Here is a 20,638-nt window from a genome sequence, read left to right as displayed (position 1 = left end):
TTATGTTATGTTAATGTTAACTCATCTATACTAATATTATAAAGAGGAAAACTTTGTTTGTTTGTTTGTTTGTTTGTAACGAATAGGCTCAAAAACTACTGGACCGATTTTAAAAATTCTTTCACCATTCGAAAACTACATTATCCACGAGTAACATGGATTACACTTTATTTTGGAAAAAAATAGGATTCCGTAAGATATTTGGATTTTTCGGACACAAACTGAAAAAAATCTTATATATAAAATAAAGTCAACTTTTTGTGTGTGTTCGCTAGCCGGCCGTGTCTGCACCGAATTAAACCAAACTTACACACATTGTTAAGAAGGTATTGAAGATGGTTTCCGTATAGTTTGGATACCTATTGGTGGATAGGGCTCGAGATATAGGTCAAAACGTGGACCCGGGTAACCTTCGGATGTGTATGTGCAATATGGGCATCAAATTGAAGCTGTTGGTGAATGCTTTAGTACAGAGTATTTTTCATGCCGCTCCGTGACTGGGGTCTCGAGATATAGGTCAAAACGTGGACCCGGGTAACCTTTGGTTGTGTATGTACAATATGGGTATCAAATGGAAGCTGTTGGTGAATGCTTTAGTTCAGAGTATTTTTCATGCCGCTCCGTGACTAGGGTCTCGAGATAGAGACCAAAACGTGGACCCTAGAATGTGTTTGTACAATATGGATATCAAATTGAAGCTGTTGGTGAATGCTTTAGTACAGAGTATTTTTCATGCCACTCCGTGACTGGGGTCTCGAGATATAGGTCAAAACGTGGACCCGGGTAACCTTTGGTTGTGTATGTACAATATGGGTATCAAATGGAAGCTGTTGATAAGTGCTTTAATACGGGGTAATTTTCATACCTATTGATGACTAAGGTCTGGAAATATATGCCAAAACGTGGACCCGCCGTGTCTTTGCACCGAATTAAACCAAACTTACACACATTGTTAAGGAGGTATTGAAGATGGTTTCCGTATAGTTTGGATACCTATTGGTAGATAGGGTCTCGAGATATAGGTCAAAACGTGGACCCGGGTAACCTTCGGACGTGTATGTACAATATGGGTATCAAATGGAAGCTGTTGGTGAATGCTTTAGTTCAGAGTATTTCCATCCGCTCCGTGACTAGGGTCTCGAGGTAGAGACCAAAACGTGGACCCTAGAATATGTTTGTACAATATGGATATCAAATGAAAGCTGTTGATAAGTGCTTTAATACGGGGTAATTTTCATACCTATTGATGACTAGGGTCTCGAAATATATGCCAAAACGTGGACCCGCCGTGTCTTTGAACCGAATTAAACCAAACTTACACACATTGTTAAGTAGGTATTGAAGATGATTTCCGTGTAGTTTGAATACGTATTGGTAGATAGGGTCTCGAGATATAGGTCAAAACGTGGACCCGGGTAACCTTCGGACGTGTATGTACAATATGGGTATCAAATGAAAGCTGTTGGTGAATGCTTTAGTTCAGAGTATTTTTCATGCCGCTCCGTGACTAGGGTCTCGAGATAGAGACCAAAACGTGGAGCCTAGAATGTGTTTGTACAATATGGATATCAAATTGAAGCTGTTGGTAAATGCCTTAGTACAGAGTATTTTTCATGCCGCTACGTGACTGGGGTCTCGAGATATAGGTCAAAACGTGGGCCCGGGTAACCTTCGGATGTGTATGTACAATATGGGTATCAAATGGAAGCTGTTGGTGAATGCTTTAGTCCAGAGTATCTTTCATGCCGCTCCGTGACTAGGGTCTCGAGATAGAGACCAAAACGTGGAGCCTAGAATGTGTTTGTACAATATGGATATCAAATTGAAGCTGTTGGTAAATGCCTTAGTACAGAGTATTTTTCATGCCGCTACGTGACTGGGGTCTCGAGATATAGGTCAAAACGTGGGCCCGGGTAACCTTTGGTTGTGTATGTACAATATGGGTATCAAATGAAAGCTGTTGATAAGTGCTTTAATACGGGGTAATTTTCATACCTATTGATGACTAGGGTCTCGAAATATATGCCAAAACGTGGACCCGCCGTGTCTTTGCACCGAATTAAACCAAACTTATGCACATTGTTAAGTAAGTATTGAAAATGGGTTTCGTAAAGTTTGGTTGTAATTCGGAGCACTGGCAACGGGTACAGCGTTCTTTTGAGCCAGCCATAATGTCGCTTACTTTTTTAACGCTTGGGGCGGAACTGAACTGTCAAATTGACAGTGTGAGTTACAATGTGTCAATATTTCTTTCTGATTTGGATGCCAGAAGGAAAAAACATAAGTGCAGCATTTAAAAATTGTTTGTGAATTTTTTTGGAGTGGATTTTGGAACAGTGAATAATTTCTTACGAAATTTGAGAATTTAATGTGAAATCCGAATGAAATTATGTGTTCGTGGAAAAAACAATTTTTTTTCGTTTTTTTTTTTTGAAAAATATAAATGGATAATGGTTAAAAACCTCCAATGCTTAATAAAACATATAAATTGAAAAGAAAAATTCATGGATGATCAGGAAAAAAGACGATTGTTTATTCATATGCGTTGATTTGAAAAAAAAACAATCTTCTTTTTTCCTGATTTTCAATTTATATTTTATATTTACTCAAAAACAAATAGAAAAACAAAAAATATTGTTTATGCCAAAGCGCTTGAATAAAGAATAAAGAAATAAATAGTATGAAAACCATATATTTTCTGTTCTAAACCATATCTATTCTATTTTAGTGTGCCCAGCGAAGGGGGCCGGGCTTGCTAGTTCTCTATATCCATACAAAATATCTATCAAACAAATAAAATTAAAATTTTCTTTTGAAAAATGCAACCATTCAATTAGTATTTTCTTATGATGTTATCACGTTAAACTATCGTCAGTAAACCGACTTTACAGACAACCTCTTTTTTTTAATTTTTTTTGTCCAACCATCGTCTTCACATCATTCCGCAAGTTTTTGATTGGATGTTTGACTATTGCCATCTCATAAAGTCCATCCGTAATGTATTTATGAAATATGATATTCCAACCGCCCATGGCACTGCAAGCTTTAAGGTAATTAGGAAGTTATTTGATATTGATCAGAAGAATTCCAATTTTAAAATTTGCCAAAAAATTGACGGAGGCTCATATTTACCCAAGCATTTGTTATAATATAATATAAGAACAATTTCGTAATTCGTGCTTTCGCAAGTTTATATATTTTTTTTCATTTCAGGAAATGTACAATAAATACCTATTATTTATAGTATTGTAATATATATATACTATATATGAGTAGTTAACTTACTTGTTGGTAAAAATAAAAAATAGAGATTAAAAAAACTAGGATTTCAATTTTCTTAAGGATAATAATATTTATTGTATTTGGTAAGAAGAACTTAAATGAACATATACCAATAATTTAATTCGACAGGATTTCCTTACAAAATCAATATATTCGTTCAGCTAAATCAAATGAATATCTGCATATGAAAAATCGTTCATATGGACGTGCAAAAGCAAACACGCATACACATAAATACATGCCTACAAACTTCCATAGACATACATACATATGAGGCTGCGAGCACTTGCGACAGAAAAAATATTTCGATTTGCTATTGCTGTCGAGAATTGAGAACACATCGCACCCTAAATACAAAAGGGTCACAACTCAAAATTTTCCACACTCGAGCTTGACTTGTTTACAGTAGCACAGAAAACAAACTATGTGACATATCACGTTGAAATTTGCCATGTAAGCTTATAACGGTCCTACCAAAAAACAAAAAATTTATTTTTGCCATATGTCATCCGCGGACCGTTTTATTGATAACGTCTCATTCATATTTGAGCAGAAGTACATTTTGAGTTGTGACCCTTTTGTATTTAGGGTGCGACATGTTTACATACATATATTGATGCATACATATGTACGGAGCCGCGGCCACTCGACTTGACAAAAATTCAAGATTTACCAAATATTGGCAAATAATTCAACGCGAAATATTCCAATATTGACTATTTTCGAATGGTCGCGAAAATTGGCATATGGGCGGCTCGTTTTATGAATGAAAGTACTTTGCTCGTAGAAATATGAGCTAGAACTTATCAATGAATTTGTTTTTGTTGTGCTTTTTAATATTTGAAACTGTTCAGCGCCGTCGCGGGTAAATAATCATGGCGGCAACAGCTACGCCTAGGAATGCATTTTGTTCTTGTAGTCGCTAGGCTTGGAATTTTAGTTTTGGAAGCAAACACATGTAGAGGCATAAAGTAAGTATGTGCGGTTATATGTATATACGAATATTCATTGCTTTGCTTAGAATAGAAACTTTTACGTACATATGTACATTGTCCCAACATATGTATTCATATGTATACGCATACATACATATGTATATGTACGCGAATACCGTTTAGATGAGTTTTTTTGCATATGTTAGGAATATGTTTGCAAACGTTTGTCTATTTGCTATGTTTTGAGGCAGGTCAAGATTTTTTTCTGCCCACATGAATATGGATGGTAGATGTTATATCTATTTAATATATGAATATACATACATATGGATATAAAAATTTAAAAAGGACACATATTGTTGAATAATAACCGTTGATGCAAATGAATGGTTTACAAAGCCAATTTTTTATGTGAATATTTTGAAATTATTTTGATTATGCACTTAATATCAATACAATTTAGTTAATTAGATACTTAAAATTTCACATTCATGCATGCATATACTTAGAATTAATTTATTCATCTCACAAGAAATAATCCATTTGCGCATGCAAAATGCCAAGTCTTCTGTTATTTTCTTTTCCCTAACACCAAATCATGGCATTTTACATTTCAATGCTAACGCTATATTTCTTTCTGTTGACTACGCTCCGCTATGTTAACTCTCTTCTGTTAACTTCCTACCCTCGTTTTGATGTGTTTTGACATTTAACCTGCCCATTCGTTCCTGAGCCTTCTCTATGAATTTACGTTCTCTGTAACGTGAACATCATTTGAGGTAATAACGACCACCTTGAGAGGATTACGATCCTTCAACTTTTGTTGGTAACACGGCGAGCTTATGAAGGAGGCGCTTAATTATGCTCGCTTTGGCTGCCATGTCTGCAACCGTTGTCGTACTTTCAGACCAAAGGACGCATTGATACGGAATGAAGTAGTGTGGCTCACTCCGAATCTTCTTATTTGTGGGCTCATGTGGCCCAATTCAATATACACATGGTCAAAATTGTTCATACAACAATTAATTTTAGATTCAAGAAGCTGTATCTTGAGCAAATATCAATGTAAATAAAAATTTCATTCTTAGAAAAATAGACAAATATATTGTTTACAAAATTATTCACACAAAGGATGGGTTTTAAATTTCCTCTGATCTAATTTTTTTAACAAAGAAACCTATGCTTTCGAATAAGTCCCGTTATGAATACGATCATTCGAATTTGAACTTTTTTTGTCTTTTAAAAATATAAAGAATTCTGTAATTTTAAATGAAATAAACAATACATTAGTGTATTTTTTCTTCGAATAACATTTTCAATTACAATACATTAATTTTTTTCAAGATACAGCTTCTTGAATCCGAAATTAGCTGTTGTGCGAATAATTTTGTCCGTGAATGTTTTCATTCATGAAGTCCAGATACATTTTGTGAAGTTCTGGATCTTTCTAAGTCTTTCTCTCCAGGGTCTGAAATTGCAGAGCTGCGGCTTCATAGGAATAACCGATAAACTGGATTGAAGCCTTCCTGACGGCAAAACTTCCATCGCCGAGAACCTTTGGACAACGAATGGCATAATGTGCTACTGACTATGGGACATTCCCATAGCAGCCGATTCTATGTTATCGGAATGACTCGGGTTTTTCCCGACCAAGGGCTGCCGCCCCAGTAAATTAGCCCTGTCTAGTGCACCGTACCTTACTCCTCACCTATCGTCACAGGAGCAATCCTATCCAGTAAGCCTCCAAACTTTTGTCTTTAGGGCTGGTATGGAACCCAATCCTGGACCAGAGGTATTAACAAATGCAGCAGGTGGTCCCATCTTAACACATTGACGGCCGGGGACGAGATTTCTCGTTTTCATTAAACATTTGTAGGTGACCGGGAACGAGAAATCTCGTCTTGGTGGTAAGCATGATGCAATAAAAATAAACAATTCATTGATTGTTTTCGTTATAACGGTATTTTGTACTGCTATTGAACCTTATCCACTGTGTTTCTAAGTAAGTTTTCAGATCGGTTTTTATTTCAGAGGGATCGGTAAAGTGTTTAAATAATCAGAGTAATTATTAATTTTGTTTTAAAGATGTATATCTTCGTTATGGATGAGGAAGACTTTTTTGCGGAGGACTTTTATGAATGTTTGCCCGATATACCGAGTAGATGTGAAAGTGAGAACAGTAATTCGGATAGTGATATAGAAGAAAGTTCAGATAGCGTCATGTTTTCTTTTAGAAAAAGATGTACTCGTATTCCATCTTATGAAGACAGCGATTCTGATATAAAGCAGAACATTAGTAATATAAGTTTAAAATTGAGAAAAACACATTGAAGTGGGTGGATGTCAATATTCATGAAACGAAGCGATTTCTTGGTATTTCTCGGCCGCCGTGGCCGAATGGGTTGGTGCGTGACTACCATTCTGAATTCAGAGAGAGAACGTCGGTTCGAATCTCGGTGAAAGATCAAAAATTAAGAAAAGTTTTTTCTAATAGCGGTCGCCCCTCGGCAGGCAATGGCAAACCTCCGAGTGTATTTCTATAATGAAAAAGCTCCTCATAAAAATATCTGCCGTTCGGAGTCGGCTTGAAACTGTAGGTCCCTCCATTTGTGGAACAATATCAAGTCGCACACCACAAATAGGAGGAGGAGCTCGGCCAAACACCCAAAAGGTGTGTACGAGCCAATTATATAAATATATAATTTGAATGGGTCAGGTGAAAAAAGCTACATTGGCCAGATTTATACATTGTGGCACTTTCAAGACAACACTCAAATAACACCAGATGTAGATAGACTAATAAATTTACAACCACTTTTAAATCATTTTATCCCAAAGTTTCAGGAGTTTTACAAACCAAATCGTGAAATTTCTTTAGAAGAATGCATAAAGGCGCGGCTTTGTTTTGGGATGTACAATCCGAAAAAAATTATAAATATGGATTACTAGTGCGGGCTGTCTGCGAAAGCGAATCTGGTTATGGTATAAACTTTGAAATATACTCAGGAATTGGCAAAAAATTAGAGGACACAATGCTTTCTGTTTTACGTCCAGTTTTTGATAAGTGGCACCATCTGTTTCAAGATAAATCTTACAATAGTGTTAAAACTGCTAAATTGTTGTTAAATAAGAAAATAAGAGTGTGTGGAACAATAGGATTAAATAGAGGTTTACCTACAGAGCTAAGAAATTGTATAGGAAAAATGAAAAAATGGAATATGTTTTCGTCGAAAAGATGACGTTATATATCATCGTTATACATCTGATATATCAACATTTCCGGCAGAGAACGTTAATGTATAGAGAAGTCTCAATGACGGGAAGGTATGGAATTTTGAGGGGTACTCGTTTTGCGCGCCTAGTTCACCACAGACATATTTTTCACCAAAAGTTAAAAGAAATATACTCAACTGGTCAAATTAAACAGCAGTTGAGTAAAATACGTTTGTATTTATGAAAGAAAGAATGTTAACGCTGTAGGCTAGCTACAGGCACTTTATCATAAAAAACTAAGTTCAATAGTGACTTAGAAAGAGCAAATCATCCAAAAATATGTACATAGATATATTATGTCTTCTGTGAAATTAAATAATCAAATTAAACTTTACCAGGCACACAGGAAGATGGCATATGCAAATTTAAATATGTGATTTTATATGCATATGCGCATATATATTTGCTGTGTGTATGTATGTATGGATATATTCTGCGTGCACTTGCGACAGCAAAAAATATTACGCCTCGCTGAAAATTCTCAAGAAATCCAGCGCACATTCATAAGCACAGCATTGTATGTACAGTAACCTTCAAATTGTACAGTAACCTTCAAATACTCTGATTTCAGAGTAAGTTTCTAATCTTGCAGATATATGCATATATTATTGTGCACTTTTTATCAATTGAAGAACTACATACGTAAAGTAATATACTAATTAACTATTTACCTACTATCAGGGAACATAAATTAATTTTTTCGAAATTTTCTCCTAGTCAAATGGCCGGCACAGAACTTTCTTATAAGCTACTTGTGCTGTTTTCTGCAACTTACTGTATGCTCATACGCGCACTTGACGCACAACAGCTGTGGCTGTCGAGCATTTAGAAGACATATTTACAAACATAGGTGCAAACATATATACGGAGCCGCGACCATTCGAAATGACAAAAATTCACGATTTACCAAATATTGGCAAAAATTTCTTTAAGAAATATTCCCGTATTGACTGTTTTGATTTGATATGTTCAATCTTAGATGGGCGCCTCGTTTTATGAATGAAAGTACTTTGCTCTTAGAACTATGAGCTCGAATTTATCAATGAATTTTTTGATGATGTGATTTGTTGTACTGTATAATAGTTGAAACTGTTCAACGCCGCCGCGACTATTTCAGACTGTTCAGCACCATGGCAACTATATAGAATGATGGCCGCTACGGCTGCGCCTATTAATGCATTTTGTTCTTGTAGTCGTATAACCGTTCATTCGGGCATTTATTTCCTGCTTATTGCATGTAAATATGATAAGGCGATGCGTCGTGAGATAGGTCATGGTTGCTGCAGCGCATATGCACATATGTAACACTATAAGACTCGTAGACGCAATTGAACTTTTGCACAAACAAACATAATATATATTGCTATACACACATATATGTACATGTATCAATATGCCAAAACACTTGTATGCTCTATGAATTCTCGTCTAAAATTAATTTTGACTCAAAAAATTAGTAAAAATGTTCCTCAAATTTGTATAAAGTTTTAAATTTACTAAAACGCACACACCAATATGTGAGGTCATTTTGTAATGTATTTTGTTTAAATTCTTCTTTTTAAATTAAATCAACTAACATTAAAGTTACTTTGATTTTAAATGTTGGCGCATATAATTCAAATCTTTTATTGTATATTTAAGTTTGTGTGTAAATATAAATTGAATGAAATTTTGTTTATCAAAGGAACATAAAAATGCACAAGCAAATTCCCTGCAAAATGCCGCTATTCGTCAATTTGATTTCCTACAGAAGCCAAAAAACTGTGCAGAGCCAATATACTAAAGAGAGAATTCACTGTAATCAGCTCTGTTTCGTGAGACTTCTCTATACATTAACGTTCTCTGTATCCGGCAAGTTAAAGTGATAAGTACAATCCATAGCGCAAATATTATAACAACTAATGAATTAGATAGAAAAACTATGGAATATATCAAAAAACCTTGCATAACAGAGTACAACAAACATATGAAAGGTGTTGATTGTGCAGATATTTATTAACTGATAATTTAAACTTAAATTTAGATAATGACAAATCAAAAGCCAAAAACTTGAAATATGGCTGAGCTCATTCAATGTTCTAATCATAGGTGCTTTCGAGGCATAAACAGTTCTAACCCGCTCTAGAAAGAATAAATCATTACTCCGAAGTCCCATTTATAATATCGAAAACAAAGCAGAATGACAGTATACTTCTTCTACTTTGTAACGATTTTAAGTCTAGTAATGCGCACCTTGCATTATAAGAAGGAATCGAATCAGTGAAGGTCAACGATCTGAGTGCAAAACAAAGAAATTTCTTTTGAATACCTTCAAGTCTATTGATGTGGCACTGATGATAAGGCCTCCAGATAAAGGCGGCATACTCCGGCATACGGATCGCAAGACTTAGAAAAAGAAAGATGATAGCATTTTTAATATTTAATTGAAGTAGATTCCTATCGCACTATGCCACGACGTTGTTGAGGTCTGATTGAAGGTTGTATGAATCAGACAGGTTTCGTACAGTTTTAAAAATTTTTAAGTCTACTGCATATAAAAGAAACTCGGAGAAATAAAAACATTCAGATATGTTATTAATAAAAATTACAAAAAACAAAGGGCCCAAAATACTGCTCTGAGGAACTCCAGAAGAGGCAATGAAATGATAAGAAGATACATTATCGATAACAACTACACACTCACGATTGTAAAGGTACGACTTTATCCATTTGAGGAAAGTAGAGTGAAACCCAAAACTCATTAGTTTAGAGATTAAGGTTTAGTGGCAGACTTGGAAAACTCCGTATAAACTGCGTCAACTTGAAGGCTATTATTGAAAGCCGACATACAAAAGTCTGAGAAAATAGCAAGATTAGTGACAGTTGACCTATGCATAGGCATACTGATTACTTGATATATTATATTACGTTTCACAGCGAAGTATAATTTTTATTTTACAATATACTCAAAGAGCTTTGAAACCGTTGAAAGTTTGGAAATAGGTCTGCAGTTCGCGATGTCATTTTTATTCCCAGCTTTAAATATAGGTGTGATAGAGGTAACTTTCCAAGCATCTATGAATTGTCCACAAGCTAACGATTTATTAAAAACTAGCAACCCGCCCGGCTTTGCGCGGGTATAAAATATATACCCTATGTCACTCACTGAAAAAATGAGTAAAATCGATCCAGTAGTTTTGGCTTATTCATTACTGCCCGTAGCCCGCACGCGTTAAAGTTGAAGTAACACAATTCCCCTTTCTTTACAGCATGAAGATTTCCTGCTATCTTTGGAATATCTAAATTCATACCCTACACTTTTACATATTTACTTTTTGCATTTTTGCATATGTATTTATTTCATTTTTACAACAATTAATATATTACAGAATGTCTTTATATACAACGTTCATAGCTTTCTTGTCATTAGACAATACAAACATGTTTTCTCTAGAGCTGGGGTGGCCAAACGGTTGATCGCGATCGACCGGTCGATCGCGACTATTAGTCCAGTCGATCGTGGCAAGTCAAAAAAATGTAAATACAATATACATACGTGGAACAGACTGCGCAACACTGCTGCACGCATTAAAAGTAGTAAACTATCGACACTATCGATGGTTGAGCACTATCCAGTCATTTTAACACAATGCATAGTAAATATCAAGCTGGCTTTCCACCTAACAGCAAAATAAGAAAGAGTAAATTGCAAGCATTAAAATTGCAAATAAAAGGCCAAGAAAACATGTTTTCTGGGTCTATTGAGCAAAGTAAAGCTGCGACTGAAGCTTCTTTCCAAGTAAGCTATAGAATTACACAAAAGTGCAAATCTTTTTCCGATGGAGAATATATCAAGGAAATTTTTGAAGCAGTGTTAGATTCGCTGTTCGTTAATTTCAAAAACAAAAACGAAATTAAAAAAGCTATTCATGGTTTACAGCTATCTCGAAATACTGTGATGCGCCGAATAGAAACAATAACTAAGAATATAAACGAACAGCTACAAAAAGATATCGTCCGCTGCGTTGCTTCTTCGCTACAACTTGACGAGTCAACAGATATCACTGATACTGCACAATTACTTATTTTTATTCGGATGGTCTTTGAAGATTTCTCGACGAAAGAAGAACTGCTAAGTATGATTTCCTTAAAAGGAAAAACTCGTGGCCTTGATATATTCACGGAATTCAAAGTATATATTAGCCGGATTAAGCTACCTTTGTATAAACTCCAATCAATGACAACAGATGGGGCTCCTGCAATGACAGGTATTCATAATGGTTTTATTGCTCTTTGTCACAAAGACGAAGATTTTCCAGACTTCATTAGCTACCACTGCATAATTCATCAACAAGTACTGGCTAGTAAGAGACTAAACACAAAACATGTGATGGACATTTCTTTCAAGATTGTAAATTCCATTAAAGGAAAATCTCTTCAAAGGCGGCTTTTTAAACAGCAATTAGATGAGAAGGAACCAGATTTAGCATTACACATTGACGTAAGGTGGTTGAGTCGAAGCAAGTCTTTGCAAAGATTTCAGGATCTATTGGACGAAATAATAAAATTTCTTGAAGAGAGGGGTGATGAATGTCAGCAATTGCGTGATTTAGACTGGCAATGTGATTTAGCATTTTTAGCAGATTTTACTGGAAAACTGAGTATATTAAATCTGGAACTACAAGGCAAGAATAAAACAGTAACAGAAATGATGAGTTCTATTGCAGCATTTCAAAGTCAAGCAGCGTCTATGATAATTGACATCGAAAAGAAAAAATGTCAACAATTTGTAAACATCAAGCATTATGTTGAGAAACATAGTACTTACAATTTCATTCCTGACAAGTACACGGCAGAAATTAAGGCAGTGGTATCAGACTTCGAAATTCGCTTTAGTGATTTCAAAAAAATTGAGAAGTTGGTCGAATTCATCAGTTATCCGTTTAATAATTCCATTGATCATAGTGATATCTATGAAATAGCTACAAAATTTGCAGATACATTTCAAGTGGACCACATAATACTTCAAAACGAAATTATAACTCTGCGCTGCGACATATTTCTAAAAGCAAGATCATTCTCAGGTCTAGATTTCTGGGCAGTGGTTTCCAATGAAAAATATCCAAATTTGAAGAAATGTGTTGAACAACTGCATTCGTGTTTTGGTTCAACATATTTATGTGAGTCAACATTTTCGTACTTAAAACAAACAAAAAATAAACATCGTTCTCGCTTGACAGACGCTCATACATTGGACTCTTTAAGGTTGGTAATTTCCAACTACAAACCTGATTTTGCTAATCTAGTAGAAGATGCTCAGACCCAATGCTCATACGAATGCTCAACTAAATAAGTAGTTTTTTAGAGTAATTTTTATGTTTTTCTTCTTAATAAAATAAAAAGACTACATAATTGTGTACTGAACTATGCTGTTTTTTTTTTCAAGAAGTATGTAATTGGTAGATCCCACAGGGTGTCGTCAGTGAACAGTAGATCTTGGGTCTAATCAAGTTGGCCATCCCTGCTCTAGAGGTTACTCTTGAAAGAGCGACATACAGTTGGCCATGCGAAAAACAGTCAACGTTCAAATCTAAGCCTGCAACGTTGAAGGTTTGACCCTGAGATTTATTAATGGTCATTGCAAAAGATGCCTTTACCGGAAATTGTAAGCGTCTAAATTGGAATGGTAGATCCGATGGTATCAGAGGGATTCGGAGATTCAGTGATTTTACCAGCAAATGCGTGCCATTGCAAAGTTTATGTGGATTTAGGTTTCTTAATAAAATAACAGGACAACCTATTTTCAGCTCCATTTTACATTGTTGACTAACTCTTGGATGTTGTCTATCAAAACACAAAGGTTTTCTAGGTTAATCCTTCCCTCACTTTGTGTTAATTCTCCATTGCCAACTTTTAGCAGCTTCTCTGGAAATAGCCTGTTCTCACGTGAAGATGACGAAACCCTCATATTAGTAGTAAGCTCTAATTTATTGACATGCGACCAAAAGTGGGATCTTTTTAGCGAAGCATTTATTTCGTCAGCACGTGTTCCTCGAGTCACAACTGGTAGGATTTGACGGAAATCTCCTGAGAACAGAATTGTACATCCACCCATAGGTTTTGTTGCGCAAATCGCGCATTGTCCTATCCGGTGCTTCCACAGACGTCTTGTTTGACATGGTAGCTTCGTCCCAGACTATTAATGAGCAGTCACGCATCAATTTTCCTGTATTGCTTTGTTTAGAAACACTACAGACGCTGTTATCATCATCGGTGGCGATTTTCAGCGGTAGCTTGAATGTAGAGTGTGCGGTTCGGCCTCCTTCCAAAAGAGTAGCGGCAATGCCGGATGACGCAACTGCCAACGCAATTTTTCCGGTAGATCTCACTTTTTTTTAAAGTAGATTAATTAAAAATGTTTTTCCTGTGCCTCCTGGGGCATCAAGGAAAAATAATTTCCCTTCATTGTTATCAATTGTTGATAGTAATGCAGTGAATACTTTTTTCTGATCTATGTTTAATCGTGGCTCATCTTGAGCTATATTTTGTAAAAGTCTCGTTTGATCGTATGATGTTTCTCTTGTGTATTCGGCACTGTTAGTTAAATCAGAGTTAGTAGTATAAGCTGACATCGGCAGCCCAAAATCCTTGATAGTTCTACCCGAAAGTAATTGCACTATTTTGTTTAATTCAAATAATTCTTCGTCAAATATGTTTTGGTCATATTGTACATCAACAGAGTTTAACTCTTGCCGTCGCCGAATCAGAATATCACTGGCCATATTTTCTTGAAATTTATTCCATAGACTAACAGAATCAGTTACTTGACAAAACACTACTATGACGGCAAATAAATATCTTAATAATGTAGCTGAACTACAAACAGCTGCTTCCGATAATGTATTTTCCCAGTGAGAATCGTCTTCCAAGAGCCCCATAGCTTTGCATGCTGCTTGATAAGTATTGTAAACAACACCTTGTAAAGTGCTTAGGTGATGTCGGGCCTTTTACAATATGAAGTAACATTCTCAGATAAAAGCATTCGCTGTTGTTGGGATGAATCACAATCGAGCGATTCGTAAATACATACATACATACGTCACCATACGATGTAATTCAACATTAATGAGGTATGGTGAGATTATCGCTTAACGCCTGTTGCTTCATTCGGTTGACATCGAACAAACACACAAACAGCTTTTTTTGGAAAAAGAGCTGCTTTTGTTTAAACAATTTTGGTTAAATAACAAATAAATCAATTATTTTTTTTTGATGCAGGACGAAAGTAAATATATCAAAGTTAAACTTCAAGAAAGTTTCATTTTATTTGGTTGATTCGTTTATGATTTATGGCCGTGAAAACAAAAAATTTATGTTTTTTTGCCACATTTTGACCGATTGCCACGCCCCCATTATATATTTCTTCACATTATATTGATATAAACCTTCCTCATCAATCAATCTATCTTTAAAAAAAAAACCGCATCAAAATCCGTTGCGTAGTTTTAAAGATTTAAACATTCAAGGGGACATAGGGACAGAAAAAGCGACTTTGTTTTATAATATGTAGTGATTATCAGAAGTGGATAGGCAAGAGCAGAGCATTTTTTGATAAAAGAAGATGACAATCCATCAGTATCCACTTGGCATGAGCTTCGGATGTGCTGAATACCAACCCAAATATCATCAACAGTTAACTGGAGAGGACCAAAATTAACAGAAGAAGCAGTATCCTCTCTATCATATCTAATTTATCCTAACGCTGGCACAAAATTGGAACTAAAAAAGTACGCAAAAAGGCCAACAGCCTCCTTGGTAGAGGAAGCGTAGTTTCCATTGAAGAAGGCATCTAAGGAAATGCTAGAGCAGCTCTTCCTGGATTTTACATATCGCCAGAACGCTTTAGGATTCGTTTTGATTTCATCCTCAAATCCTCGAACATTACGAACTTAAGTACTTAAATTTTTTAGCGAAGCGCAAATATTTATCCTTGTGAACTTTGGCACTAGATAATTAAAATTTTTAAAAAAACTTGTTCCCCAAATTGTTAAGTTCTTTCAATTTTAGTGTACACCAAGGAATTTTATAGCTCTTACTACTAGTAGATGGTATATGTTTACTAAAAATATCATGAATTCTCGTTTTAAAAAAAGATTTTTCGTTATTAACAAAACTAAAATTACACCGTTTAAAGCAAAAATGTGTATTAACTTTGTTAACACTTAGTCTCCTATAGTTATAGAATAATAAGCGAATAACAAGCGGTATATGTATGATATACAAAAGTGGATCAAGACATTCTCTAAGTGAGAAATTCATGTTGTCGTTTATGAAAATTAGATCTACAATTCGAGAAAGCTTATTAGTACAATTATTAACTTGGGTACGATTTGTACTTAAAAAGCTATCAACTAAGTAAGATTCCGAAAAGTTGTTAAAGTTTTTAGCAATTACATCACAGTTATTGTCGTAAAATGACCAGATAATATCAGGCAAATTATCTGCACTAGCACAGGCGTAAATAAAACGTTGTCTAAGTGCTCGAACGATGATCGGTATTGACGACAAATAGCTATTAAAACGCCTCCACCCCTTGACAGTCCTGTTTTTTGGGAATCTCGGTATTTCCGGTATGCATTAAAAAGATTCGAGTCAAAGTATTCATTTTCATTAAATTCAGCGTTTAACCAAGTTTCAAAAAGAACATATACGTCATAGTCTAAGTGAGCACTCAAATTATGTAGAGTCTTAGACTTAGTTCTGATTCTGTAGTGCGATTCACTAACTCTTATCGATTCGACAATTGTTATTTTTCTCTTCAGTATTTGTCGATTGCACTGTCGATTGTGCTATTCACTAACTTATGTTAACTAACACTGAACAGCTGTTTTCTTCTATTTATTCAAACTGATAGAGAGTGGCATCTTTGTCAAATTAAATGTCAGAATGAGCGAATAACATGAAGAAGAGAAACAAAAAAACATAGACGCCAAACTGATAAATGCAATTGTGAGTGTTTTTTACCAAAAATATATGTACAAAGTAAGTACAATAAAATAACTCTTTATTTCAATTTATTGTTTTATTAATAATTTTTGTATATTGCTTTAGGATGACATCGACAACTACCAAAAGAAGCCGTGCCACACCCGAGCAGCTAAATCGCCTGCTTGACTACCTAATGGAAGTCCCGGGTCTAGCAGGATCTAGGTTCCACAGCCTCCATGGTAAATTCGAGTGCGACAAAAAGTGGAGCGAGCTAGCAACAAAATTAAATAGTCTGGGTGGAGCAGTGAAGACGGTGAATCAATGGCAAACGGTAAGAAAATATTGTGTTATTACTTAAAAGTAGAGATGTTAATCATTTCCCTAAAAAGGTATGGCGGGACTTAAAAAGCCGCACCAGCATTAAAGCACGGAATAGGCGAAGGCAACAAGCTTTAACTGGAAACAGGCCTATAAGTGAGGAGCCCCTAACGGAATTCGAGAGGCGGGTGTCTGCTCTTATAGGGGAGGAGTATATGAAGGGCCACGATTCAACCCCTGAAAATATTCCACTGGAGGAGGTACTCCACTGCATGAAGTGTATGATTTAAAGTGTAACTTACTGGTGTGTAAATTTTTAGGTAATCCAAATGGGTGTCGAAGTGGAAGATGAAAGGGTGATTTTGGAAGCCCCGTCGCCTTTACGGACGCCACTGGCAGAGAATTTCACGCTAAGGTCAGGTAATTCCCATATCTCAGACAGGAGAACACCACGGGCGAGCTTGAAAAGAAAGCGCATGGAAGAAGACGGTAATGCTCGGAAGAAATTTTTGGAGATAGCCGAAAAACAGGCAGATGCACTAAAGGTAATTTCTTTTGAACTTAATGTAAAATAATTTTATTATGTTTGTCCATTGTTGATTGTTTTTTAATAGATGCTAGCCCAGTCGAGTATAGAAACAGTAGAAGTCGCGAAACAACAAGCAGATGCTTTAAAGGTAATTTATTTTTAACACATAAAAGTGGCATTTTATTAATTGTTCTTGCTATTTTTTAATAGATCTTAGCCGAAAGCAGCTCTGCAATTGCTCAGGCTAATAAAATGATGGCGGAGGCAATAGCCGTATTGGGGAATGGATTAAGCGCTACCGCAGAAGCATTCAACAATCTAACGAATGCAATCTACCGTATGTAGATTAGAAACCAATTCCGCAGTTCCTTTTATGTGCATATATGGGACGTTCCACGTCAACCGGTACACTAGCCGGTCCAAAATTCTATGGGACCGATTTTGAAGTCCAAGGTCTCAAAATGATCGTCTGAATGTCTACTATTGAAAGCCGTCTGGCCCATTGAGAAATTCAATATGGCGTCCAAATTATGGCGTCTAAGCTGACTAAAACTTAGAGTTTATTTAAAATCTTGTGTGCTCCTAAGAAAACCAGGAGCAATGAAAAAAAAGTAATACTGATTCTTTATGTTCTTAGGGTCGCAGATTACGATTTCGGAAGCAGATTTCCAAAATTCAAAATGGCGGATCCAGGATCCAATATGGCGGCCGAAAATATTAATTTATTTCGATTTGTTTAAAATGTATTTCTAAGAGGTTTTTGGGGTCGCTGATTACGAATCTGAAGTCAGATTTTTTAAATTCAAAATGGCGGATCCAATATGGCGGTCAAAAATAAAAAAATTATTTCGATTTTTTTGAAACCTGTTTTAAAGGGGTTTTTGGGGTCGCTGATTGCGATTCTGGAGTCATATTTCAAGAATTCAAAATAGCGGATCCAATACGGCGATATAAAATAAAAATAAAAAAAAAATAAAAAAAAATAAAAAAAAAATAAAAAATAAAAATTTTGGAAATCTGCTTCCGAAATCGTAATCTGCGACCCTAAGAACATAAAGAATCAGTATTACTTTTTTTTCATTGCTCCTGGTTTTCTTAGGAGCACACAAGATTTTAAATAAACTCTAAGTTTTAGTCAGCTTAGACGCCATAATTTGGACGCCATATTGAATTTCTCAATGGGCCAGACGGCTTTCAATAGTGGACATTCAGACGATCATTTTGAGACCTTGGACTTCAAAATCGGTCCCATAGAATTTTGGACCGGCTAGTGTACCGGTTGACGTGGAACGTCCCATATACATAATGTTTATTTTAGTACCTGAAGTTACTTTTTATTTGAATTTTATAAGTAAACATGCTGTGGTAATGTTAAGTAACATTAATTAAATGAATTTGAATGTATTGTTTTCGTTTTTACAAATAGACTGACCTTTGAATTTATAAACCATGTGTACATACGCTTATGCATACCTATATACATAAATAGATTTATGTGCCTGTAACCTAAAACTGTATGTAAACTGAAGTTAAAGACTGAATTTTTATTTATTTATTTATTTTTTATTGAATCTGCATGTAATTTTGTTCAATAAAACGTTTTAACAATAAATATAAAAATGTTTTAACTTTTTATACCCGAGTGTTCACATAGATATGTATGCGGAATGATTATGAGTGAAAATAGTATTTAAGTAAAAAAATTAGCAATCAGTCGCTCTTGGATGCGCTTTGCTGTTGAGGATGGTGCATCTTGGTTTACAAAAACGTCGTTTGTTCTGGGCTCTGTGAACTCATTTTCGGTCTGGTATATTCCTTCTCTTAAACGAATATTATGTAAAACTGAGCACGCGTTAACTACTTGTCCAGTAAATCCTGGATCGTACAAGAGTGTCCTTTGTTGAGACAAGCACCGCCACGTTGCCTTAAGAACACCAAAAAGTCTCTCAACTGGGTTACGAGCTTTGCACAATGCCTCATTGTACAAGAATTTCGGAGTACCTTCCGGTTGGTTTGTTAGAGGAGTCATCAGCCAAGGCTCCAAAGGGTACCCGGAATCACCTGCAGAGAATTTTTGATTTTAATTCCCTTATTTTTATTTAAATATAGTTATTAATAGATTAAAAAGCCTACCAATCAAAAACAAGTTATGGTTTCCAATTTCAAAATTCCGTTGCATAACCATTCGCACCGCAGAGGAACTCCAAATGTATGAATCGTGCCGTGCTCCCGGAAATTTGGCATTTACGTTCAAAATTTTAAGTGTAGGATCACATATCTGTAAAACATTAAAATGGAATCTTGATTCTTGAATACTTTACAAATTATGTTGTTACCATTTGGACATTAAGCGAATGGTAGCCGTGGTGGTTGACATACGCTTCTTCATGACGTTTCGGGGCCAAAATTGACACGTGCGTGCAATCTATAGCTCCAATGGTACCTCCCACAAACGGGGAGGTTGCTGAAGCAAAAATTTCTTTTGCCGCTTGCCGCTCCACTTGGGTCATGGGAAATCTCACCTTTGCGCAAAACATGGAGCTGTTGATTGCAGCTGTTACCCGATGAATGCTACGGCTAACGGACGACTGGCTCATAGATATTCCCCATTGCTCACCTACGGGTCGTTGATAACACCCGGTTGCAAAAAATCGCAGTGCAGCTAGAACCTAGTTGTATAAAGGCAGAATTTAGAACTGAATTAGCTTGAATGTTACCAAATTTACCTGTTTTTCAGTCGAAATCGCTGTTATTCTGGAACCTCTAAGATGGCTGTCAAGCTGCGAAACTACGTCCTCAGTCAAGTCTGGAGTTAAACGGAATAACTTCTGGAACTCCCCTGCATCCAAATCGAAAGGATTGTCCACATGCCGAAGCAAACTTCGATCAACTATTTGAGGGCTCACTTCCTCCTCTCCACGCGATAAATCGTAAGCCAAATACTCAAACGCCATACTCACGCTTTTTAAATAAGTTTTTTTTTCATCTAATTTCACAGTTTTGATTAAAATCACTAGTTCTTCTTTATCGTTTGATTTAACAACACCAAAATTATTGTCGTTTAGTTCGCGATAATCGACAGGTTAACCAAACAGCTGATTTTGTCTTGTCGATTTTCGTAATGAAATGGGTTACTGAATAGCAAAATCGTAAAAATTGTGGTTAAGGAAAGATAGCAAAGCGAATATCGATAAAATTAGTGTTAGTGAATCGCCCCACTGGAAACATTTTGGAAATAAAACCCTAGAGACTTAGAAATAATTTCTTTGGGAGCGGAATCTATTATAGTTTTACTGGTACAGAATCTTCTTCCCAAAAAAACTCGAACGGGCGT

At 35.7% G+C, this 20,638-nt stretch overlaps 1 protein-coding gene across 1 annotated transcript; it reads right to left on the bottom strand.

Moving 5' to 3' along the window:
- Positions 1–18,994: 18,994 nt before the first annotated feature.
- On the bottom strand, positions 18,995–20,258 carry LOC129250693 (putative nuclease HARBI1). Its single transcript, XM_054890298.1, has 4 exons — positions 20,031–20,258; positions 19,641–19,973; positions 19,438–19,582; positions 18,995–19,365 (listed from the first exon to the last, which is right to left on the bottom strand). Exons 1-4 carry the CDS (start codon positions 20,256–20,258, stop codon positions 18,995–18,997), a joined length of 1,077 nt encoding a protein of 358 aa, XP_054746273.1.
- Positions 20,259–20,638: the final 380 nt, after the last annotated feature.

This window comes from Anastrepha obliqua, chromosome 6 (assembly GCF_027943255.1).
Source record: "Anastrepha obliqua isolate idAnaObli1 chromosome 6, idAnaObli1_1.0, whole genome shotgun sequence".
NCBI lineage: Eukaryota > Metazoa > Arthropoda > Insecta > Diptera > Tephritidae > Anastrepha > Anastrepha obliqua.
This window is presented reverse-complemented; position numbering and strand designations above follow the sequence as displayed.